Below are 27,459 nucleotides of genomic sequence, written 5' to 3'. Positions count from 1 at the left end.
CGCACACAGAAAGTTAACTCTATGATATTTAGAGGGCGATCTTAAGCGAAGGTAAACTATTATAGACCAAGAGTTCAATGATAGAATAAACTAAATTTAAGTACATTTTTCCTTCATTTCTTCTTCTATTTATAACCCCAATATTATCTCTTGAGATCTTTCCAAATTCATCGGCTTGGATCTCTTGCTCTCCTTTTAATTTCAAAGTCAAACAACCCTCTTAGCCTATCAATCATCACCCTGATTGCGCACATAGGCAAATTGGCCTATATTAGTCCAACGTTCCCTTTGACTGAGAATTTAGGGATTGAATACTATAGCTCAGTCGAGCTCCTCGCAATTCATGCCAATAAGTTTAATTGAATATTTAGAGAATGGATGCTACTACCAGCTGCTTAGCTCAGTCTCAGATTTTATTCATATTCACAACCAAGCAACATGAAACACGGTACATGTTACATAACACGGCACACAACAAAGAAACCACATCACACCAAAACCGGCAAGCATCATCTCTGGCATCTACAATTTACTCTAGATACAATCTAAGGGTTGTTCCTCACGGGAGGATAAAATAAACACTCACACAAACACGCACCTCAGGGTTCAATTTGAACCCCTCTCAATTTCCGGTACAGCAGGAATCATAGCCGCAGGCTGCTTTGTCACGGCAACCAAAATATCAGCATAACCCACCACCCCAACCAACGCATCCTCACTTTCAGCCTCAGTAACCCACACATGGGATGCCCTGTGAGACAGCATCTGAGCCATGACTGCAGCCAACGAACTTGTGACTTTACACGTCAATGGTGCGCTTCTACCTCGATACATGCTCCTACCGATGCTAAAGCTTGGGTTTGCAGTGCTGCTGAAAAAACCAATGCTCCTGCTGCTGAACTTCTTCATCCGTGTTAACCCAGGTCCATTGACCGTGTTAACCCCAGCTGCAGAATCGACGTTAAAATCAGGCAGTGCTCTTGAGGTAACATTATCCTCCACTCCCATCACAAACTGTCCAGCTGAGAGATTGGCCAGGGCCCATGCTGCAGCTACGTAATCACATTTCCATAGTTTGAAAGATGAGATCTCTCCAATTATTTTATACTGACCATCCAACATTGGCTCCACAACTGCAACTGCACAGGGTTCCTGGGGGCACTTACGGGTGGCTTCAATGGCCGGGGAAGAGGCTTCAACAGAGGAGTAATTTGAGTTGATGACTCCGAGGGATAAGATGGAGGAAAGGGGAAGTGGAGCTAAGGCACCAAGGCATCCAATTAGGAAACGGATGAGGTCTTCTCGAGATAGAAGACAAAACCTTTTGCGGGCAGAAGAGTTGACCGACGAGGAAGGCACATTGGGGTTGACTGCAATACTGGCGCTGCTGCCACCAGCGGTATCAACATTTTTTAGCCACTTGCCATTATAGAGGATAGAGAATCGCTTGCTCATGCCTTTCCAGCCCCTGCTTTTAGGTACAAGAAGACGCCTTACACCTTGCTTCATCATCTCTAGTGCATCTATCAATCTTGCACAAAAATAGAGAATCGGGATTATATCAGAAACACAGAAAAGCCATTAGCAGATTCTATTGAATATACAACAATGAAAAGTAAAAGTCTGAGCTCTTCACTACACGGTGTAAAAAATGTAATCATAATAAAAAATTTTTAAAAAAAATTAATTTTTTTAAAAAATACCTTATGAAGACATGAACTTTCAATAATAATTGTTGCAAATCATTAAATGAATTAAATAAATATTACCAAAAATTAAATAAATGAGTATCCTTAATTATACCTGCCGCAATATCCTTTTTTGGATGCTACAAGGAGATGTATAACTAGTTTTTTGTTATCCAAGTACATATAACATTAAATTTCCAAGTGGGAATGAAATCAACAATCAAAGCACATATAACATTAAATTTCTTGAAAGTCAAATTTAAAGAGAATAACTGTGATGAATTAGCTGCAACCACAAATAGGACAGTGAATAGTGATTCTTACTAGTATGAGATGAAAACCTTCCACAAACTACATCATTTCATCAGAATTTCAATAATCAAAGATTTGCCGGGCACCAAATAATTAATATCAGAGAAGAAAATGTTCTGCATTGCAGAAGAGAATCAAGCCACATGGATAAATCTTTTTTTCTTTTCTGGGGTGACTTTGTCACGTCCATTTAACCCTCATTAAGGAAACCTTTGTAGAAACTGCATAAGAGAATTCAGGAGAAAGCAGCTTTTTCAAAAGAAATTAAATTAATCCATGCAATTAGTACTTCTATCCTAGACTTGCAAGATTCTCGCCAACAATTCAAAAAGGTATTCAAATATCTGAAATATCACAAAATAAAAGAAGGCCTGCGGTTCACATAGTCAATCCTATGAATTCCGGACTGCTCTCCACGAGCATGAAACCAATAAAATGGAAATAGACCAAAGATGTAAAACATATATCATATTAAAAATTGAACACCAAAAAATTTCTGTTGCATACATTGTGCATCACCAACAGAAGCTAAGGATAAGCCAAGAGAAAATTGTAAAAAAAAGAAAGAAGAAAACAGAAACACAAAATACCCTAGCAATTCTAATTTTCATGCTTCAAACTAGGTCCTTTTAATATACTGCAGCCTCAGTACAACACCAAAATCCATTAAAAGAGAGGGGATTCAACAAATGTCAACTATTATGCAGGCATACTGCTATTATCACTCAGAATTAGCAACAACACCCACCAGCCAAAAGCCATCATTATCATCCTTCATCAAGTGAATGAATACACAGCATCTTTCAACATTTCCAGGATTGTGATGCCCATTGAATCTAAAGTGGCAATAATCTCATTCCTTGAGAGTGAAGGGTTCCCACAAAACATTGGAATCCCACTCCTTTTTTCTCTTTTTTTTCCTTTTTTTTTTTGTGATAGAAAAAGAAATTAGATAAAAATAGAATTTACAAGCAGAAGAGAGGACAACTCCATAACAAAGTCTGATAATCTCAGGAAAATCAAAAAGAAAATTGCAAAATTAAACAATGACAAAAAACTCAAGACACCCTTAGAAGAGACTTCAAGTTGTGCTGAACTTCTAAAACACACATTTCCTTGAAATTTCCATAGCCCATACACCATAAAGAAGCCATAAACAGAATCTTTTCCCACACCAACCAATATGGTAACTTCTCGGCAAATATAGGCACATGGGTAAGTTTTATGGAATCCCAAATTGCCCTCACTATTTTGGCTAACTGATTACGTGTAGAAGATGCATAATTAGGTGTTTAAAGGCATTAATTTAGTATTACAATTTTACTTAAATGTCTAATTATGTCCAATATTTTAACATTGAGCTTAATTGATAATCATGAGATAATTATCTTATCTTTGCCTGTAAATTTACGACATTTGTGTTTAATTATTGCAAGGCAACTCTCAGGAATAAAAAGGTGAAGGCCAATCATTTTAAAGATGGAATGCACAAGGATGACATGCTTTAAGGACCTTAATTTCATCAAGGGACTTCGAAGATTAAAGAAGAAACAAGAACATGGACCATAAGATTAAAGAAGAAAATAAGGCATGGGCCAAAACAAAGAAGGCCATGTGCCTACTTGAAGGAGTCCTACATGATTAGAGGCTGAATTTGGTTGGACTTGGGGCTTAGAAAGGTTACAAATGGAAGCGCTTGAAGAGAAAAGGAAGCATGGGCCAAAGCAAAGAGGCCCATGCACCTACTTGTGAAGACCCACACAGCTATGGTGTAATTTTGTGGAAGAAACTAATATTCCAACATGGGCTGGCCGTGTACAAGGGTTGTGGACTGCAATAGCAGCTGTGTGATGGAGGAAAAGAAGCTAATGGGCCAGAAAAAATCAGCCCATGCGCCTATCTCAATGAGGAAGTCAGCTAGGGCAGCAAAGGGGCAAAGGAAAACTAGGTTTTAAGGGTTTTTGGTGGTCGAATGTGGGAGAGTTTTAGGGGGAGAGACGGCAGCCTTACTAAGCGACGGCTGTGCTAGAGAGCAAGGAGAAGAGAAGGGGGTTTGGCCGTGGATAGCTGGAGACACAGCAGCTTTATTGAGCTGCTGTGTGCACAGGACAGCAAAGGGGACTCTCGGCCATCTCACTCTCTCACTCTCCCTCTCTCTTCCCTTCTCCTTTGTTTATTTGGTTTTTTTTTTTTTTTTACTTTATTGTTATTTCAATATCTTGTTTAAGTTTATTATTGGATTGAGTTCTTTTTTTTTTTTTTGGTTTAAGCTATTGTTGGGTTCATTTTTATTTAAGCTATTCTTGGGTTGAGTTTATTTTGCTGAATGGTTTTTATTAGATGAATGAAATTCTTACTTTTGATTCGTTATTCGAATGCTTAAACATTTAGTTGTTTGGTTTGTTTAATTTCATTATAGTTATTTTATTGTTTAAATGAGTCATGGATGAGTAACATTGGCAGTGTTGGTTTTGTGTAGTTGTTTAGGTTTTATTTGCATTCATGGGATGTTTTAAAACACAAGGAGGTGTCACGAGCTAAGCTTATTCGGGGCATTATGCTTGCCTGTGACCGCTTATCTCATGTACTTGGGATGGGTTTCCATCATGTAAATACTAGTGTAGGGTTATTTTCTGCTAGTAGAGTCTTTGTAAGCCAAATAAGGCAGTATGACTCCTCAATCACTTTGATGTTTCCTAGTGCCAGAATGATAATTACATAAAAACCTCTTTAAGGGAGGGTGAGTGTTCATCGGTCATTGTAAAACTCACTAGCAATTGTCAACGTGCTTAGCCTACTTGCCTCCCTCGCTAAGTACACCATGTCAATGGAGGATTTGTTAATAAATTACGTTTGCTTCAATGTTTACTGCTTGCTTGCCACGGCTTTCATGAATTGATTACTGTTTCCGCTGCTATCTGAATGAATGTTAATGAAAGTGCGTCGTGGATGAATGTTGGTAAACGATAGGCTGGCTAGTTAAAACAAGAGTGCTTTAGCTAGCACCGCACGGCCCTTCACAAAGGTGTGAAAATAGTCGGACCGTGACACTTGGTATCAGAGACAAGTCGGTGACACTTGGTGAGAGCCCAAGGTTGAGTTGCTACGTGAATTCGATTGCCTTCGTTGTGCTAGAAGCACAGGTTGAGACAACAACCAACACTATGGCCGCGGAGGTGGCCCAGATGAGAGAACTTGTTGATGAGGTGATGGGACCACAAAAACGTCAAGCAAGTTTGATAGGCGACATGTCAGAGGACTTTCGCCACACAGTCGAAACTTTGCAATCGCGGATGGCTGATCTGGATGCAAAGGTGAGTCTTATGGTTCTTGCTATGGGGAACTCCAACACTCCGGGAGTTAGCAAGACCAAGGTGCCAGAACCCAGGACGTATGCCAGTGCTCGAGATGCCAAGGAGTTAGAGAACTTCTTGTTTGATGTGGAGCAGTACTTTCGCGTTGTGAGGATGGCCTCAGAACAGGCAAAGGTGGATACTGCGACCATGTACTTGATTGGTGATGCCAAACTGTGGTAGCGTACCAAGTACAGAGAAATTAAAAATGGAAGCTGTGTAATTGATAGTTGGGCAGACTTGAAAAGAGAGCTCAAGGCCCAATTCTTTCCTGAGAATGTTGAGCATAATGCAAGGAGAAAACTGAGAGATCTCAAGCATACGGGGTCAATCAGCGAATACGTGAAACAATTTTCTGCTTTAATGTTGAATATTCGAGATATGTCGGAGAAGGACAAGTTGTTCTATTTTTTAGAGGGGATGAAACCATGGGCAAGAACTGAACTTCATAGGCAAAGGGTTCAAGACTTGTCAACTGCACAAGCGGCTGCAGAATGCTTGACTGACTACGTTGGTGATGATACCGCTTCGTCCAAACAGTTTGGCGGAGAGAGAAACAGTGGAAAGTCTTTCAAGAATGGCAAACCCAAGAGTGGGGGAGCCAACTCTAAATCATCAACCTCAAAGGAAGCTTCGTCATCTCAAGGGTTCAACACACCCAATGAAAAGGGGAAGAGTAAAATTTCGTGCTACTTGTGTAGTGGGCCTCATAGAGTTTATGAGTGCCCTCACAAAGCATCACTTAATGCTTTATAGGCTTCCATTGCAAAGCAGGCAGTGGAAGACGATGTGGAAGAGGATGATGCCCCAAGGGTGGGTTCAGTGCGGCTAGTGAGCGCATTAGAAAAGCAAGAAAAAACACCGAAAGTTACACGAGCAAAAGGGTTAATGTTTGTGGACTCGAGGATAAATGGGAAGAATACTCGCGCCATGGTGGATACAGGGGCTACTCATAATTTTGTTTCGCAGTTGGAAGCATGGAAACTCAACTTATCCTTAGAGAATGATACAGGACGCATAAAAGCAGTTAACTCTGTAGCCCAGCCTACTCTGGGGGTAGCCAAGCAAGTGACTGTAAAGCTTGGACAGTGGGAAGGTCATGCGAATTTCACAGCGGTGTCATTGGATGACTTTCCAGTCATTTTAGGAATGGAGTTCCTAAGGGGGACGAGGGCAGCGCTGATGCCTTCGGCTGGTTCCCTGTGTCTGATGGGAGATCACTCGTGCATGGTGCAAGTCGTTGCAACAAAAGGAGACGACGGGAAGTCCCTTTCAGCCATACAACTCAATGAGGGATTGGGTCAGGGTGAGTAGACACGTCTAACCACGGTGGTGGTAGACAAAGAAGTAGGCCAAGAGCTGGCGCTTCTAACCAACCAAGCGGTGTTGGATGAGTATAAGGAGGTGTTGCCGGATAAGCTGCCTCACAATTTGCCTTCACGACGGACTGTGGAGGATGAGATCGAGTTGCTATCAGGAGTGAAACCACCTGCTAAAGGGCCATGTTGGATTGCGCCTCGAGAGATAGTAGAGTTGGGGAAGCAACTTGATGAATTGGAAGCGGGATGTGTCCGCCCTTCCAAAACACCGTTGGGAGCATCGGTGTTGTTTCAGAAGAAACATGAAGAACATCTACGGAAGGTATTCGACAGGCTGAGGGGAAACAGTCTGGATGTGAAGAAAGAGAATTTCTCTTTTACTCGGTGGAGCAACAAATTCCTTGGTCAAGTGGTTGAATAAGGTCGTATCTAGAAGGGTATGGAGAAGGTAAGGATGACTCAAGAACGGAAGATCCCCACGACAGTGAAGGAGTTGCGTTCCTTTCTTGGCCTTACTAAATACTACAGGAAGTTCGTTGAGGGGTATTCGCGGAGAATGACTCCAATGACAAGACTACTGGGGAGGTATTATTGGCCGCACACGCGGGATGATGTGGTTGATTATACCAAAACTTGTCACACTTGCCAACAAGACAAGGGGGAGCGGAAGAAGTATGGTACTTTCATGACCGCACCAAAGTACTGTTCGGCAGAAGAGACGACACAGTTGTTCTTTGTGACTATTGTGAAACATTGGGGTGTTCCCCAAGTTATTATTTGTGACCGAGACTTAATGTTCACTGACAACTTCTTGACAGAATTTTTCAGGTTATTCAGGTCACATATTGACATCTCTTCGAGTTCTCACCGACAGACAGATGAACAGATGAAGAGATTCAGAGAGCTACTAGATGAGTACTTGTGTCATTGTGTCAACGACAACCAGAAGAATGGCGTGCAACTACTTGATGTGGCTCCATTCTGTGGCAACGCCCAAAGGCGCTCAACAACCAACAAGAGCCCTTTTGAGCTTGTTACAGGCCAGCTGCCGCTGTTACCTCACACAGTGGGTGAGCCGCACAAACGAAAGAGTCCCAGAGCGTACATCTTCACCAGTGAAGGGAGACAGAATGCAGAGTTTGCCCAAGCCTATCTGGAGAAAGCTTCTAAGCAAATGAAGAAGTGGGCAGATAAGGGGAGAAGACCGCAGTTTCATGTCAGCTACCTCAAGCCATTCAACGCCAACACCAACGACCTGAGCAGAAGTCAGTCAAATAACGCAGAGTTGAAGACAGTGCAACTTGACAGACATGAAGTTGAAGAGATCCTTACAGATAGAAAGTTCATATCCTCAAGGAAGAAGCAGCAGAAGTTCCTAGTGAAGTGGAAGTGCCTTGATGACAAAGAAATCAGCTGGATTTCTGCGGAAGATTTGAAACCATTCGTGGACAAAATTGAAGTGTACCTACTGCCAAAAGTCTACGAGGACGTCGACCGCATAAGTGGGGGAGAATGTCACGAGCTAAGCTTGTTCAGGGCATTATGCTTACCTGTGACCGCTTATCTCGTGTACATGGGATGGGTTTCCATCATGTAAATACTAGTGTAGGGTTATTTTCTGCTAGTAGAGTCTTTGTAAGCCAAATAAGGCAGTATGACTCCTCGGTCACTTTGATGTTTCCTAGTGTCAGGATGATAATTACATAAAAACCTCTTTAGGGGAGGATGAGTGTTCATCAGTCATTGTAAAACTCATTAGCAATTGTCAACGTGCTTAGCCTACTTGCCTCCCTCGTTAAGTACACCATGTCAATGGAGGATTTATTAATGAATTGCATTTGCTTCAATGTTTACTTCTTGCTTGCCACGGCTTTCATGAATTGATTACTATTTCCGCTACTATCTGAATGAATGTTAATGAAAGTGCGTCGTGGATGAATGTTGGTAAATGATAGGCTGGCTAGTTAAAACAAGAGTGTTTTAGCTAGCGCCGCACAGCCCTTCACAAAGGTGTGAAAATAGTCGGACCGTGATAGGAGGCTAGGATTTGGTTAAACAACAAGGTCACACACAAGGTGTTTGATTAATTGTCCGTTAGAGCATGAACACCATTTATTGCCATTTATTGTTAGAAATGGACTAGATATTGTTGGATATGGTTTAGCTCCTCAAAGCAAGGACAATCACTATTCATTCAATACACGTCCTCGATTTCTTATAATTTAGGGACAAAAATAGTGTTGGTGACACGGACATCGGCGTGTGAATTTTTGAATTTGTTACGTAACTAGGTCTTATGTCTTACTTGGGTTATTTAAGCATGCTGCATATTTAATTTCATTTAGTTTATTGATTAGGAAATTTACCATCTCATACAAAACAACAAAAAGAATCATCTTCGGATCATATCCGGACACCCCTTTCCATTGTGAATAACATGTTAGCTAGCTATAGGATTTAATTTTCCTCATTTTTGGATAATAGTTAAATTTGGAATTCACTCATACCATTCCCTATGGAGATGACTTAGGGACTTCCTTAATTACTACTTGTCGACACTCTCATACTTGGGAGTTAATCTCTAAGGTGTTTTTAGAGTCGAGTCACTAACCCAACATTATGCCCCATAGCATTATTACATGCTATTATTATATTTAAAATAATAAATTTATTATATTAACAAAAATAGAAATCGATAAAAATGGAAATAATATTCTCATTATGTATAATCATAACATAATAAAGGCTGGAATTTTGAGATAATATTGCCCCCAACTATTTCAATTAATTAGATTATTAAGTGTTGAATTTTTTAAATTTATGGTGGTTGAAATTTATAGGACATGGATTCAATTAGGTGCATATTCTTAGTAAATTTTTGCGTTGAAAATATGATTTTCTTCATATATGTTTATATACAGATCATTAGCATAACAGTTATCTTCTTGAAAGTTGAAATGCATCTCATGAGTCATGATTCCCTCATTGAACCAAACATTGACATGGACATCCTGTATTTTTTCTAGGCATCTTAGAATGGGAACAAACAAAATATTCACATGAGGCCAGAATGAGATTCCACTGGAATAGTTTTGAAATTTTGATTCTTTCAGCCAAACTTCTGCCAAGTGTGCAACAAAATTCACCCTTCATCCCAAGGACGAAAATAAGCACCATCCTTTATGCACATACAAAGACTAGTCAAGATGCAAGTGCATTGCACATATAAATGTTGAATTGTTGATGCATGAGAAAATTAAAATGCATGTCCAATGTATGCCGGAACCCAAAAAATATAGAAGTAAAATAAGAAGAAAAGTAGAAACGTGCAAGGAATTAAATTAGCCAAACATTAACTATATGACAGATTTTGTTATTTATTATTTTATTGCCTAGATTGGATGTGAATTAGATTGACTTCAACATCCATTGGGCCCACTAGTGCAACAAAGCCAAAGGTGTTTTAGGTCAAAGTTGGAGAGTGTTTTAGTTCAAAGTTCAAACAAATATAGTACACTGCTTATGCTTGATATGTGGTGCGTATGTGTGCATCTCTGTCCCAACCATAGTTGTTAAATCTTAGGATTCACGATTCGATTCATACGATTTGTATCAACTCCACACCAAATCGATTCGAGAATCTAAAAACTAATGAATTGTTGCCAAATCTATCATTTCAACTCTTGAATCTAATGAATCAATCCAAATCTATTGTTTCACATGATTTTGGACCTTTCATATCCTGAAAAAATTGACTAGTTTAAAACCCCAAAAACAACATTTCTTTCCTTTTTATTGCTTTTATTTTACACAATCACCTTCCCTCCCTTGTCTAAGTTTTGTGCTAAAAATGAGAATAAAGAAGAACTTTACATCGTATGTTGCCTTCACAAAGCCAATATTCACTCTTGAGTATATTAAGAAGGGGCAGAACACTCACCAGCTAAGGTGGTACTAATGTTTCATTGTGTTGTAGAGGTTTAAAAGTTGGTTTTTATAATAGTTTGTTCAGTTATTATCATTTTTTTAGGTTAATTATTTTTTTTTTATTAAATTTGAGAAAGAATATGCATGAAATATTTTTTTTTAAAATTTTTGATAAACACCAAAAGCTCAATTTTAATATTATTTTTTCTTGATTCCTTCTTTTCTTTTTTTTATCAATATTTCTTGACTAATTCTCTTGGTTTTCATTTGCTTAGGGGCATACACATGAAATATAATTTTTTTCATTTTCAAAATTTAAATGTATTTTGCCATTTTTCTTGTTGTTTGTATATCAATATAGGCATTTCATTTAGAATCAATTTGGGACAATTGTACCAAATGTTACGATTCAATTTGATTCTCAAGTCCCAAAATTGAAATTTTGATTCACGATTCAAATCTCAATTTGACAACCATGGTCCCAACACCTAAAACTTTCAGTCATCAACATGCTTTGCTTGGAAGGGAGTTTTGGGCAACATCTTGACTATTGAAAACTTGGATAGAAAAGGAAACATCCACCCAAATAGATGCTGCATGTGTAAATGCAATGGAACCGACTAGTCACTCGCTAGCTCATGATTCGCAAATCACTGGCCTATGAATACTGGACCTTTCTGTTTTTTGGTGCCATGCCAGGGATTAAACAAATGTTTCACAGTGACCACAAAAAAAAAAAACACATAATAACCTTAAAGAGTGCCCAAAAAGTCAGATATTTCTTATTGAGGGTACAGTGACATAAAGTGCAAGTTTAACAACAAAATATAAGGTGATAGGGTTAGATATATACATTAAATTATGTAAGAGAAGGGTGCAATATGTGAGCATAGGGAACTAAGTGGTGGAACATAAAGGGAGAATGTTACCCAAAAAAAAAAAATCCAAGGTGGTTGGCTAATAGATAATTTTGAAGACAAACATTATGGAATAAATGGTTAATTCTATTAGCGGGAAAACAAACAAGTTTCATGGATCAAAAGAAGAGGAATAAATGATAAACTAAAGAGTGTTGGTGAAGGACATGCAAGAAGTAGTTTAAAAACAAAAACAAAAACAAAAACAAAAAAATTAGTGGTTTAAGAGATGGTAGCAGTGTAGAAAAGGAAAAACTTTGAAAAATAGAGGCAAGAAAAAGCAAAAAAAAAAATTAATAAATAATGACAGCTAGTGAAGGAAAACTTAAGCATGTAAATTGTATACTGAACTAGACACTAAAAAAGGATATATATATATATATATATATATATATATTCTAGGGCTAGAGAAAGAAAGGTATAGAGCTGGCTAATAATCAAAATATCTAAAGTAAAGATGACAGTATGTTAGTCAAGGAATAAGAAATAAAGGGAGAGGCAGTGAAAGAAAAAGCTTGCATCTGCTCCCATTATTTTATAACCAGTCCCATCTGTCTCCGTAACAGCAAAATTAGCTTACAACCATGCATTAAAAATATGAAAATTAGAAAAATTGTAGAACTTGTAGTTACTAGAGCTTACTAGGTGATGCTTGCATTTCAAATTCTCAATTCAGCAGTTCTTACACAGAATTTTTATAGAAGTTAGCTTCAACCATGACAAAACCTTGCTGCCATCATTGTAAGTCTCAAGACTATTTTTAGAATACCACATGTCAGAGAGTTTATTATTTTAAAGTTAATGGAAGATGAAGTTCAAATTACATGATGCCAGTTTAAATGTTGGGGTTAGCCATATTTCTATGAAACTACTATATGCTAGTATCAAGTGATCACTTTATACCTATTTGGCCATATATTATGCAGGATTTGCATATGGATGCGAAGCATCTAACCTTGATTCTTCTCCAGTTGTGTGCTTCCCCGCGCCCATGCCTGCTCAACTATACAGGATGTCATGATATGCGTACTAAAGTTTGGAAATGTTTAGCGGATGACACAATATGGTTTGACTAGTTAACAAAAATTATTAAGGACTAAGTATATGTGAAATGACTGAAGGAAAAACTTACTTCAGTATCGAATTAAAAATAGAAGACAAATCCAACATCGTAATAAAGAAATTAAACTTATTATTCATGGAATGAAAGTTTGGAAAGGGTAATTGAACAAAGATTTAAGGCTAAAAACAAAGGCTTCAAAACATTATTTTGTTTTTATGCTTGGGAGATCAACCACAAAGGCTACATATCTATTAAGTTGATTAATGTAAAATTTAAAGAAAAAGAAATGGAATTTGCTCATGGTTTAGACAAAGCCTGTGATAGTGTAACTTGAAAAATTTTGTGTTGGTTCCTAAAAAATAAGAGATAGCAAGTATAGGAAGTCATTAAATATATATATATATATATATATATATATATATATATATATGCTAGGTTAATGGCTAGTGGAAAGACTAGGGATGAAACTCAGAAATTTTCAATTACAATAGGTGCTTCATAGTAGTGTGAAGACTTGAGGGTGAAACTCGGAAACTTTCAGTCATAGTGGGTGCCTCGACTAATGATTGGTAAAGATTCATATCATAAAGGTAAACTTTTACACTGGGAGTTCGCTACCAACTGCAACCATTCTCCCCTATCCAAGCTTAGGACATGCAATGTTGAGCAGGTTAAAGCACTATTTGCAAAAAAGCAGAATTGGGGCTTTAAAGGGCAAACAAATAAGTGCAGGATATTAAAACAGTGATAGATTAAGAAATACTACTGTGATTCATTAAGGATAGTTGTCACACACTCATTAACTCATTCACACATTGTTTGCAAAATAAGTAAAAGCAGGTTATACGAAGTTCTTGTATGAGCAAAAAAAAAATTAAGTGGCACAAATTCAAGTATACACGTGTAAAACAGCTCTATTAATAGAATAATGCTGCCTCCAGAATATTTATGCAGACTATGCCACGGAATATTTAATAATTTATATTTTCAATTACTTTGCAGTTACTTTACAACAGTCCATACTTTAAGATCTTAATAAAATAAAAAATTTAACTAAACTACTTAAATAGTAAAATAGTAAGTAAATATTAGTCATTCATATTTATGTCAATCCAGGCCTTACCATGGTGGCTCTGGGGTGTAAAAACTTTGTCAAAGCATCAATTCAAAAGAAGACGCACACAAAAATATATCTCAGCTCAAAAATATTTCCAAACAAACAATGATGGCTACTTAATATAAAATATAATATTATTTAGAAACATGCAATACTCAACTTAAGATTTCACAAAGTATATATATATTAAAGAAACATCTAAACCAAGGATATTTTCTTATTATGTTATTTTTTTTAGAATTCTAGAGCTTTTAGGAATTAGTAATTATAAATCCAAAACAAAAATAAAAATTCTATGTACAGAATATAATAGTCAACTGCATATTTAAATCAACAACTATAAAATTACATTAACGATTGTCAAGTTATCAACCAAGCCCTACCAAAAGCAATACCTACATACATACATACGTACATACATACATACCAAAATAAATGTCCATGCACAGAAATGCACATTACAGCCATCTAGAAAGATCTAATAGGGTCACAGATAATGAAACCATACATCTGACAAATTCTGGTCAAATACTATTGTTGAATCACAAATATATATTAAAAAAAAAAAAACATATTTCCAATCATCCAAAAATATACATAAACAAAGTATTTCCCCTATAGTTCATGAATTTCAACTTAAAAGCTCAGGTTCTCTGGACCAGTAGTTACTAACTCTGATCAAAACAGGACTTTACTTTAACTTGGCAATTTTAGAAGCATAAAGAATATTACAATAATAAAAATAAATCATAATGAAGGGTGGAGATACTATTAACACCTTCTATTAAATATATACATATAGGCATTTCTCAGAAAATTAAAGCAAAGATAGATTTTCCTCCGTTAAATTCTAGAAGGTAACTAATCAATTTACACTCGGTCATCCTGTTATCTTAAAAAAATAAATAAATAAATAATTATTGTGTAATTCATATTTATTAAGTAAATTAATTAACTAGCATATGAAGGTGAGACTGGTGGATGCTGCGGCTGGATTGATGATGGAGGGGACATGGTGCAATTTCAGGTGCAAGAGAAGTTTCTGTAGTGATTGCAACTGAGATGATGGTGTTGGCCATGCTGCTCAATAAGCTATTGATGGAGACAGACAGGGCTCTGGGAGATAAGATCGGTGTTGGTGATAGTATGGGAGTCGCCATGGGAGATGGCGTCTTCAAAGCATAGGCTGGTGCATGGGAGATGAATGGAGTTGCTGCTGCCAGGACAACAGAGAGTTGAGAAGGTGCCAGTGTGGAAGATGACATGAAAATTAACCCACTGGATCTTTACCCCAGGACAGTGGTCGTGTCGTTGTGCTTTGGTTGTGCATCTAGAGAGAGAGGGAAGGAGGATAGAAGGGGCAGGTAGGAGATAATTGGAGAGAAAATAAGAAATTCTAAGGGAGAAACTCATTTAGATTTTACTTATAAATTTGCACAAATGTCAAATTTAAATATGAGAAAACCATGGTTGGGATGTTAAAATTATGAAAGGAAATGGATGTTACAGTTAGTTTGTTTACAAACTTGCTCAAATTTCAAACTTCAATAGGAAAAAAATTCATGGCCAAGAGGGACGGGGAAGGGAGACAACAGTGCTATGTTTGGTAGGCAAGAATGGAATGGAATGTCCGTCCACCATTTTCTTTCCGTTCTTATGTTTGGGTGTGCCTTATTAGGTGAGAATGCCCATTCCAAATTCACATTGATCCCCATATAAAGTTAGAATAAGCATTCCATTCAATTAATCAAGGAATTCTCACCCTTACAAGTGAGAAATTGAACTAGGAATCAATTCTGGAATTTTTGTTGTTGATTCTATTCTTTTAGTGGGACAAGAGATTCCAGTAGTAGAGAAGACCTCCATTGGGTCTTCTAGTGTGGTTAACAAAGGCAGGGGTTTCATTAAAAAACATGATTCTTGTGAGGTCAACAGTCAGGGGAACAAAGTTGTTTATTTTTGGCAGGGGAAAGAAAATGCAGATAGGTTCAGGTTTTACAGTTATAGGAAAGCAGAACTAATGGGTGCTGAAATGAGGAAAACGTTTGAAGAAAAGCGAGCTACTTCTGCTGAGATAACAGGAGAAGTGCTGAGAAGAGATGCAGGAGGTAATTTTAGCATAATGGAAGAATCACTTGGCCAGAAAGGTGGGACCGGTGAGGGGTTGAGTAGCTGCAAGGGGAAAAAACTGGGGAGATTTTTCAGTTGTGGACATAAGCGATTTTGATTGTGATGGGGGTTTGCTTTTAGATAAAATTTGGGAACAGTATGGTTATGTCTCCGATTCATCTAATAAACTTGGGATTTAGCATATGTGCCACCTCATCCATTGGAAGGATTGGAGGATATTAGTATTTTCAAAAATGATGGTATGGAAGAAAAGAAATTGGGAAAAGATGGAAATTTTGCTCTTAGCTATAGAGGAGGTCTCTAAGGAAAATCTTCAAACTCAGCATTTGTTGGATGAATTGGGTCTAGACAAGTCAGATTACAGAGGAAATGAAATTCAGATGCTGGTAAGGTTAAGATGGGTCAGAGGGAATTAACAAAATTGAAGTGTTCGGTGAATTATGACGGGAAGGGTTTAAAGAGGGGTTTTTTGGGTAATGTTTGTTTAGTTTTATTTTTATTTTTTATTTTTATTTTTTTTTTATTTTTGCTTTATTGAAATATTCTTGTCCTCACATATGATATAACTTCTCTCTCTCTCTTAATACATCTTCTTTTATCAAAAAAATTAGGAATCAAAGAGATTCTCCAATCCTGAGAAAATTTGAAATTTGAAACATAACCTGCATAACAAACAAGGATAATTTGAATTTTTTATCATAAAGCTTCAATTTAAAAAAATATATTAAATTCAATTAAATATTCAATAATAAATGTCCATCTAGTTAAAGTTTAAAAATTATAAATACTATTTGTGTCAAAATAAGTATTAATTATGAATAATTATAAAATAAACAATATTTAGATGTTCGATAGTGAACTTTTAAAATTTTTAAACCTCCTCCTCAACCATTCCATACCACTATTAAACTTAGGCTAACCAAACATGAGAAATAAGAATCCGTGTTAAGGATTTCCCGCGATTATTTCTAGTATGGAATGAATCAATCATCCACTTTGGTATCTTATTGACAAAACTGGCGATATTCTTCCTTTATTGATCAAGAATTTCCATTTTTGGGAAGTATCATGATCATCCAATAAGAAGGAATTCAATTTTTTCAAATGAACAATTTGAAGACCTATTGATTCTAAAAACTGATTGCAAGGTGGATCATTTGGACCTTTCAATCCACAGATGTGGATCTTGGACCTATAAATGGGCATATATTCCCAAAACTCACAAAGAAAAAACGGAAGTGAGTTAGACAAGAAGAGAATCAACTTGGACAAAAAAATGTAGTGACTTGGACAAAAAGAAACAAAGTGACTTAGGACAAATCTTTTTTGTCAATTGACCAATCAATCGCATATTGATTAATACATAATTGATTGAACATTACTTGAAAGCGACTCTTCTACTCAGAAACAAAATGTTTTCCAAATGTTAAAAAAATAAATAAATAAATAAATAATGGGCGAGAGGGGCGGGAAGGGAGATAATAGCGCTATGTTTGTAGGCAAGAATGAAGCAAAATGTCCATTCCACTATTTTCCTTCCATTCTCATGTTTGGGTGTGCCTCATTAGGTGAGAATGCCCATTCCAAATTCATCCGTTGATTGCCATATAAAGCTAGAATAAGCATTCCATTCAATTAATCAAAGAACTCTCATTCTCACTCAAAAGTGAGAATTGAATAGGAATCAGAGAGACTCTCCAATCCTAAGATAATTTGAAATTTGAAACATAACCTACAAAATAAACAAGTATAATTTGAAATTATTTATTGATAAAGCTTAAGTTTTGAAAATATATTATATTTAATTAAATATCAATGATAAATGTTCATCTAATTAAAGTTTGAAATTTTTACATACTATTTGAATGTGTCAAAAAATAAGTATTAATTATAAATAATTATAAAATAAACAATATTTAGCTATTCTGCAGTAAATTTTTAAAATTTTAAACCTTCTCCTCAACCTTCCTTAACCATTCCCACCATTCCATTCCATTATTAAAATTAGGCTTACCAAACATGAGAATGTGAATGAGAATAAGAAAGTCCAATCCATTCTAATGTCATCCCATGTTTGCAAAACAATAGAATTAGAATCATTATTTCATTATTTAAATTATATTTCATTCTATTCCCATTCCATTCTCCTTAGCAAACATAGCAAAGGAAAGAACATAAGAAATTCTAAGAAAATGGATAAATATATTAAGATTTTATTTTCGAGTTTGCTCAAATTTCAACAGGAAAAAATCATGGACGGGATTTTTAAATTATGTACAGAAACAAACATTACGGCTATTTGTAATGTGGGAAATTTAAAGCAAGAACTTGTCATAAGGTTGTATTGAAGGATGAACTATAGTAATAATGTTGATTTAAAAAAAAAAAAAAAAAAGCATATGTAATAATGAGTATTGTGCAAAGGATAAAAAGTTTCAGCTATTTAAACTTTAGTTTAAATTTTAAAATGTCAAAAATTCTAGAATTTTGGATTGGAAATTTTGGAGGTTCCTCAGGCCCTTACCATTTTATATTTTACATAAAACAAACTGTACTCCACTAGCTCTTCATAAGGAAGGTTGATATGTAATAATTGGAAGAAAAAAAAAAACACTCATTAAAAATAAATATGAATAATAAATAGCCAATGGGATCAAAGAACAAAAAATTCTAGCCAAATAAAACTTAACTCAAATTTTAAAAATGTTAAGAATTCTAAAACTCAGGATTGGGAATTCAGTATTGTGTGAAATATAGATAGTATAGATTTGCTCAAATCCAACATTTAAATTTGAGAAAATCATGGTTAGGATTTTAAATGAAAGGAAATGGATGTTATGGTTAGAATTTGCTACAAATTTCAAATTTCATTAGAAGAAAGGTATGTGCTGGATTTTGAAATATGTAAAGAAACAGATATTAGAGCTAGAGTTTGTAATGCAAGAAATTTAATGCAAGAACTCTTTATAAGGGAGGTTGAACCACTGTAGTAATATAGATTTTGTTTAGAACACATGCAGTAATGAGTAGCCAATAGGATTGCATAAAAAGTTTCAACCAATAAAAATTTAAGAATGTCAAAATTTCCAAAATTTAGGATTGGGAGTTAAAGAGGGTTCCCCAAGCCCTTATCATTTTGTATTGTGCGCATATATATGGAAAATGCTGTTTTTTTTTTTTTTTTTTCACAGGGGAGAGGGTTCACAAGAAGAATCATTGGCAAGCGCACCCACGCATGCTACCCCTCCCCTGTTGGGTTAGCATTGTTGAGGTTGCCTGTGCACTTGAACAGGCCAAAGATGGTGATCTCTGGTGTTGGTCTTGAATAAGATGACTAAGCTTGGATTTTCTAGGTCCTGCTTTGAAGAAAGGCAGAGAGCCGTTTGAGGGCGGCAATGGATCAAATATGACTGGATTTGGATCCAAGGGATTTTATGGAGAATATGCTAGCATCACCTCATTCCTCATGACAGTGACATCCTCACCATGAAAACCAGCATCCTCACCATGGCCTACATCCTTGCTAACTCCACTGGCACGTGCACTATTGTAAGTTGAAGCCACCATAGCCACCAGCAACGGCAACAGCACCAACAGCAGCTGATGGAGATGACAGTAAAATCTCCATTCAGTTGTTGGGTGAGTTGAATTGAATTGGGGGAGGGGCAGGAACACGGGTAAATAAGAACTAGAGGGGGGGGGGGGGGAGCGAAAAATCTACATCACTTGTGATGGCCCTGTAATGAGTTCCCCATGATGAATAGCACAATTCATATATATTAAGGCATCCTGCCTTTTTTAAAATTTCATTAAGGTAAAAAGAGATACAAAGCCAAGGATAACATCCTCCTACATTGTCAAGCAAAAAAAATAATAAAAGATAAGAAAAAACATAAAGTCAGAAGCCAATCTCTCTGAAAATATGAAAAGCAAATCCCTTCAAAGCAACAAGAGCGGAAGCCCACATGCAAGAAATCCAATTCTATCCCAAAGCAATGACAAAGTGACGACCCATCAGAAAAAGGGGTTTTCCTTTCCAACCATATGCCTCAAAACATTCTGAAAAAATAAAAATAAAATAAAATAAATTAAAAAACACAATCCCACAACTTGTTAGCATCCTTAACACTCCACCTTCAGAAAGAAGTATGTCGAAAGCCTCCACAACAAAACCAATAGTTTATTTCACGAACTCCAAGCCAACACAGTGCAAGAAAAGAATAGGACAAGTCTTGGCACTATCAACGCAAATGAAAAAAAAAAAAAAACATCAGATGATAAAGACTTATAGGGCCTTCTACTCTGGAACAGATTGTCAGTAGTAACTTTATTAAGGACTGCCAGCCAGATAAATGCCTTGACCTTAGAAGCAACTTTATCTCTCCAAATACAATAAGGAGTCTCCTTTGTTCTTTCACATATGTGAACACAAATAATTACATTTATGTATATATTTATTATTCCCAAAATGCATCGACAGTACATTCCACATACAAATATCCATAATATACATAAATGTAATGCAATTGTAAAACATACTTCATCCATGATATATATGAAAACACATTAATTTATACAGTCTATTTTTTTAAAAAAAAAATCAATATTAGATTCAATTTTATAAATATTTTATTTTGATAATATATTAAACAAAATCATGCACAGGACAATGTCCATATTAACCACACATAAAGAACATTTTATTCAATGCTGTATGTTAACAAAACATTAATGTCTACAATATGTTAATTTTATAAACTATATTTATATTATTTTTATGGAATTAAAAATATTTCATTCCTAGGATATGTTAAACAAACCATTGCATGACAAGGCATGCAGCTAGTAACCAACCATGTTTTTAAAACCTGGACAGATGACCACCTGATCAAGCTACCGGGTAGGTTTGTTGGACCAGTGGATCATATCACTGGTCAAACATCCTAGCATGCCTACACACACACTCTCACACAAAAAGCATCAGGAGCTCACTTCACGCATGCCTCGTTCCAGGACGTGCCCATCTCTGCCAACCATCTCATCGTCCACCCCTGAAATCTGATCCTCCCCCCTCCTTTGGGCTTCTCCCTTCCTCTCTCTCTCTCTCTCTCTCTCTCTCTCTCTAAAGTCATACCACCACCATTCTTCACCAATCTAAGGTTGTTGCAGCTCGGTCACTTTGAGATCAATGGCTGGTCGAATCATTCCTTTTGGTCCAGCCCAATCAAGCATGACCACTGGTCTCTGGTTACGCCTCGTGTTGCTGTAGCTGCTCTTCCAGCAGGAAAAACACCCAGAGCTACTATAATTCGTTCTATCAAACAGTCCTATAGCCATAACACAACCCATAGAAAACCTTCCACAAAAGCTTAAGGGCAAAACACAGCATAGATTTGAGATGAAAAGGGGAGAAAAATGGGGTCCTAAACTGCAAAACACGATCTAGGTATGGTAAATGCCTCTCTCACGCCTTTCTTCCTTTCTTCCCCCTTAGGAGAGGCTTGAGATGGAGGGAGGGAGAAAATGGGTGGTGGTGGTTCTTTTTTTCATTCGATTGCCTTCTTTCTTTAGGGGTCTAATTTCCCCTGCTCTGCTGTTTTTGAGCTCCAGATATGCTGGTTTCATGAGGATATACGGTGGGGAGGAAGACAATGACATGTTGGGGATTGGGTGGGGAGCAGGAGCGCTCGCAATGTCCACTCTTATCAGCACATGAACCAGAGAGAGAGAGAGAAGGGAATGAGGTCGTCATGATTAAATTCTGCATGATGCCAGCAGCGTTCATTTATGCTCAGTGTGTGTGTGTGTGGGTGTGTGCATGTGCACGCACGCGAGAGAGAGAGAGAAAGGGAGGAACCTGAAGGAGGGGGAGTATATTTCAGTGGAGAGGCATGTGATGGACGCATAATATGTGCTGTGTGTGCACGTTACATGTGTTTATATATATATATATATATATATATATAGAGAGAGAGAGAGAGAGAAAGGGAAAGGGAAAGGGAATACTAGTACAATGATGCTAGTCATAATCACCTATTAGCCAATTAAAGCCAAAAACTACTAGCAACTACAAATACTTCTCCCATTTTTCTGAAATATTCTTGAAACCTATAAGTGGTACTCTTATTATTATTTGTAGGAGTCAAACAATTGAACAAACTTACAAAGGTAAGAGAGAGTAGGATTTGATTCAATTAAAAATTTACTTAACTTGGTAGGAAAGGGTGTGTGTGTGTGTATTACTAGTTATGCAAATATTATTTGCTAAGTAAATAAACAAACAACTTCAGTCGGTATAATGGTAAGCCTCTAGTTTATCGTCCTTCAGGTTTACATTTTAAATCCCATGAACAGCATCATTTTTGGTGAAGGTATGGATGACCCAGCCAGTTCACCGAGTCCAGCCAAGTCACTCAGGTTCTGCCAGGTTGACTCCGGATCCCTTCAAATCCAAATTAGCAGTATACTAAGGCTTGTAAAGACACAACTTCTGATCCAGCCAGTTCGATTTGGGTTTAAAAACTATGCTATAAACATATTAAAAAACATCAAAGTAGGTATAATTGATCTAATGTCGACTGTACAAAAGAGCACCTTTGTCTATGAGGTGTTTGAATTAAGAAAAATTAGCCTCAAAAGATTTCTCAAGATTAATGAACCAGATTGAGATCTTAGATCAAAGTCCTAACGACAGGATGAAACTCACCAAGCTCGGCAACAACCTTATCACCAAGGGTGATTTGCAACAATTGCCACATAGGATCACTAGGATGCAACAAAACTCAGTGATCCCTCCACAAACACTAACCTTAATATTATGGTCATCATGTCATTATCAAGCTCCTCTTACATGTTGAACAAAACTCCCTTCCCTAAATTCAATCATCTAAAACACTACATATGAATGGATCTTTAATAAAACTATTTTCAAAGGAAAGTATTTGATACGTAAACTGCTTGTGCATGTGCATGTGCATGTGCATGTGCATTGAAGGGGCACCAAAGGGAAGCTAACCCATGAACAAAAGGAACCTTATTTACAATCCAAAAAATAGTATTTGAGATAATGTGTACATGCACCATGTTTTTTTCCTGATAGCAAAAGGAAATTATAAGAGAAGTATTTGCAAGAGGGAGAATGACACAACTCCCAAAAGATCGGGAACAAACCAGAAGAACAACTAAAACCTACAGAAAAAGGAGAAAATCAACAAGCCAACACATTCATCTAAACTCCTTGAATTTCCAAAAATATCCTGGAATTTTCAAAAATATATCAACCATGCTGTAATGACTACTACTACTCTTCACAAACTGCAAGGCCAATAATACCCATAAGATGTGAAATGAATCAAGGCAATAGGAATAACAAGTGAACAATCAAAATAAAATAAATCTAGGATTTATATGGAGGTTGGTTTCAATTTCTTTTTCCATCCATCATCCTTACTCCAAGTTGTTAAGTCAAAATTCAAAAGTAGAATCCACATTCCAGGAAAGTTCAGATGATATGATTTCGAGTCAGATGTTAAAGAAAATGTTGTTCTAATAATTATTTAATGAGCAGGAAAAATTTTGTTATACAAATAAAATAGTTACTGCATTTTCAGAAAGTAAGAAAGAATAAAACACTCAAGTCATTCATGCTTTATATGCACCATAATTTTTTTCTTATTTTCTCATCATTAGTATGATATAGGTGTTGGGCTTTTGTGGAGTTTAGTTGTGTTTTAATTTGGATGATGACCTGACCTCTATTTAATTAGAGATTTCTATCCTAAGGCTTAGTCCATGGAGCGAAGGCTTGGGCCGCATAAGCCGTACTCGTGAGGGTCCGGGGGCAACGCCCCCGGGAAAATTTTGGAGCCCATTCGGAACGGAACCCTAGGCGCAACATATAAAAAGGATTGCTTTCGGGTGATTAGGGTTGGCATGGTTGTACCTGCGAGAGAGCGAGAGGGAGAGCATTGTATCGCCGCACTTTCTGTGTTTTCTTCCTAATAATATTGAAATCCCTGCAACTCCGTGGACGTAGGCAAAATTGCCGAACCACGTAAACATTGTCTTGTGCATGACAGTGTGATTGATTTTTCTTTGGCGTTATTTTTCTTCTATTTTGTTTCTCACAAGTTTCGGGAATTTGTTTTTTATTCCCAACAATAGGGTGCAAAGGGGTCGAAGGCCCCATACTGAAATTTCAAACAAGAAAACAATCGAAACAAGGAAATGGAAGCCATCTACAAGAAACTGCACTAAAACCATCAATACCCTTGCATTCCATTTTTTGCAAATGAGAAAAAGACATAAAACATGTATTGTAATTCTACAAATGTTCATGGTTGGAATAGTTGGAATGAGATTTTAAATTCTCTTTACTTTGTCCACCTAATTGGCAGCTGAATTAAATGGAGAGGAAACATCGAACAAACAGTGAAGTGATTACACCTATGAATGTCAAGATTGGATGACAGTAAAACAGGAGAGAAAACAAAAGGCTCAAAATGTAGCTTACTTTGTGCGTTCTTTTATGGGGTTATTGGAAAAACACCCAAAGGTACCTATTGGGTTCTTTTATGGAGTCATTTAAATGGGATTTGCGGCTGCTATGGAGGAACTAGGCTGAAAAGACTCCAAACCAAACACCCAAAATCAGTAAAAGAAACAAATATAGATCTTCCAATAGCCAAATGCATTACAAAAAGTTGAAATAAAGAACAGATATCAACTGACATAAACACACTGAAAGATAAAGTTGATAAACATGAAAGACATCTAGAAGACTATCACTGGGAGGAAAAAGAAAATCCAAAACATCCAACATAATTATTATTTGTCAAATAATGAGATAATAACTACCAATTCAAATGGAGAGACAACTAAAGAGTTTTCCCAGTAGGATTGAGCGACTGATTCAAGAAACACAACTTCCACAACCACCGAGATCAACGAAATGGGTCGCTCCTCCCTCCCTCTCTCTCTCTCTCTCTGAAACATTCTTTTTACTGAGCAGAAAAAATTTTAAAAATAAACATTCTCATTATCAATAAACAGAGTTTAAGGAAACATACAAAGCTATAACTGCTTTAATTATCAAAACTCATAAGAAATTTTTTTAAAAAAAAAAACCCTCCAATTTCAACTGGATCATCAATCGAAGCATAAAATAAACAAACAAAATAACTAGGATGAAAATGGAACAGTTCATTAAATATGTGTAAACATTTGAATTCAACAGTCGCAAAAAGATCAACACCTAAACCAGAATCATTCGTCACTGCTGCAGGAACTGTTTAGGAACAATTCCATCAAAATTCATGAGAACATTGGAAAGATTTCACACCCCATTACGATCGAAAAATCGAAACAATACAAAACATCCATGTAATGAAGTACAGAGCTTACCTTGTTGCAGGATCAACTTCCTTCAGCAGAGAACTATTGGGAACAACCACCTCCGACACAGGCGTCTTCAACGCCTTCTCTTGATCAACTAAACACTCTTCTCTCGCTAAGAAAGCAACAATATCAAGCGAATTGATGATGCCCACGAACCTCTGTTGCCTCATTTCAGCATTCTCAATCCCACCCACTTGGGATCTCCTCCTCCACACTGCTATTCCGCCCTCTGTGGACTCACTAATCGCCCGAATCGCAGAATCGACGGTCTCTGACTCCAGAAACTCAATGAGCTCCGGCTTCCCCACCGTCAGATCGCCCACGACGTGAAACAGAAAAACCGACGCCATGCGCAGAGGGCGGAGAAAGATTCCTAGAGAGAGAAAGAGACAAGGGGGTTACAGCGATTGGGGGGGAGTTAGAAGAGGGAATGGAGGAAGATGAGGAGAAGGTGGAAGCTGGTGATGGGGAGACGGTGCTGGTTGTTCAGAGAGAGGCTGTTTGCAGAGAAAGAGAAAGAATTAGCCATGAAACACCACGGTCAAGGCCCATCAAAGGTGGTTCTCTCTCAGGCTGCTAAGGAAATGCGGGAAAGCAGATGAATTCGGTTGTGAGAGAGAGAAATCTGTGACTGGGTTTATATATACGTATGCACATCCAAGGACTGTACAGATACGGATAGGCGAGGAGCAGTCGAGAATCCACACAGAGTGATGAAAAGAAGAAAATAAAGAAAACAAAGAACACGCAGAGGATTGAAGATAAAAGTAAATTCTCACCTTTTCATTACAATGCGTAAACTCAGCAGTGTGTATATATATACGCAAGGAAGAGAGTATAATATTCTCCGTAACAAACTTAACAAAAAAATAAAAATAAAAAAATAGAATATCAGTCACAGACAATATTCGTTTGAACTGAAAATTATCCCTGAACAGAAGGTGGTTAAGTAGGGCTAATACGCCCCTGCGAGCCAAACATGTGTGGAAGAACAGTGAGACTTGAACGGAGAAAGGCAAATCTAGAAACAAATACGGGTTTTGTGAAAATATCAGCGAGTTGATCCTTGCTTGAAAGAAAAGACACATGAAGAGCTCCTACTTGAATTCGATCGTGAACAAAATGATAGTCGACATCAACATGTTTAATTCGAGAATGCATTACTGGATTCATAGACAAGTAAGTTGCTCCCAAGTTATCACAAAAAAGAGTTGGAGATGTGGACAAGAAAACACCCAATTCAAATAATAGGGATTGTAACCACAGTAGTTCACAAGTGGCATGAGCAAGGGCCTTGTACTCAGCCTTTGTGCTGGATTTGGCGATGGTGGATTGCTTCTTTGAGCTCCATGAAACTAAGTCGCCACCATAGAAGACACAGTAACCTCCAGTTGACTTTCTGTCATCGGGACACCCTGGCCAGTTGGCATCAGTGTAGGCAGCCAGGGATGAAGTGTTGGAGGGTTGCAGTTGTAAACCATAATGCAGAGTATACTTTAAATAGCGTAAGATGCGTTTAACACTCTGCCAGTGAGATAAGCATGGAGCATGCATGAACTAACAAACACGATTGACAGAGAAAGCAAGGTTCGGTCTAGTGAAGAGTAAGTACTGTAAGCTGCCCACTACACTTCGATATAGCGTAGGATCTAAAACAGGAGTAGAGTCAAAAGCAAACAATTTTGTGGAGGAGCACATAGGGCTAGTGACTGGCTTGCAGTTCATCATGTTTGTCTTGTTGAGTAAATCCAAGATATATTTCTGTTGACAAAGCATGAGCCCAACAGAGGTATGATGACATTCAACACCCAAGAAGTAGTGTAAAGATCCCAGATCCTTAATAGGAAAATCAGAGGTCAAAACAGATATAAAGTGAAAGATAACACTCGAACTGGAGCTTGTAATTACAATATCATCGACATATACAAGGAAGTAAACTGTTACTGATTGATACTGATAAATGAATAGGGAGGTATCTGATTTTGAAACAACAAATTCTCGTTCCAGCAACCGAGAGTTGAGCCTAGCATACCAGGCTCAAGGAGCCTGTTTAAGGTCGTAAAGAGCACGATTGAGCTTGCAGACATAGTGAGGAAATTGTGGATGAATAAACCCAGGAGGTTGAGTCATGAACACATGCTCATCTAAATTGCCATGTAAAAAGGCATTCTGAACATCCAATTGATGAATCGGCCAGCAAGATGAGACTGCAATGGAGAGAACTAACCTGATTGTGG

At 37.1% G+C, this 27,459-nt stretch overlaps 1 protein-coding gene across 1 annotated transcript; it reads right to left on the bottom strand.

Annotated features, from left to right (window-relative positions):
• Nucleotides 1-395: 395 nt before the first annotated feature.
• LOC131153184 (CBS domain-containing protein CBSX6) lies at nucleotides 396-26,012 on the bottom strand. The gene is made up of 2 exons (XM_058105317.1): nucleotides 25,229-26,012; nucleotides 396-1,531 (listed from the first exon to the last, which is right to left on the bottom strand). Exons 1-2 carry the CDS (start codon nucleotides 25,570-25,572, stop codon nucleotides 607-609), a joined length of 1,269 nt encoding a protein of 422 aa, XP_057961300.1. The 5' UTR covers nucleotides 25,573-26,012; the 3' UTR covers nucleotides 396-606.
• Between the last annotated feature and the right edge of the window lie 1,447 nt (nucleotides 26,013-27,459).

The sequence above is a fragment of the Malania oleifera genome, chromosome 4 (assembly GCF_029873635.1).
Source record: "Malania oleifera isolate guangnan ecotype guangnan chromosome 4, ASM2987363v1, whole genome shotgun sequence".
Classification (NCBI taxonomy): Eukaryota; Viridiplantae; Streptophyta; class Magnoliopsida; order Santalales; family Ximeniaceae; genus Malania; species Malania oleifera.
The sequence above is the reverse complement of the archived record's forward strand: the minus strand, read 5'-3'. Positions and strand labels throughout refer to the sequence as shown.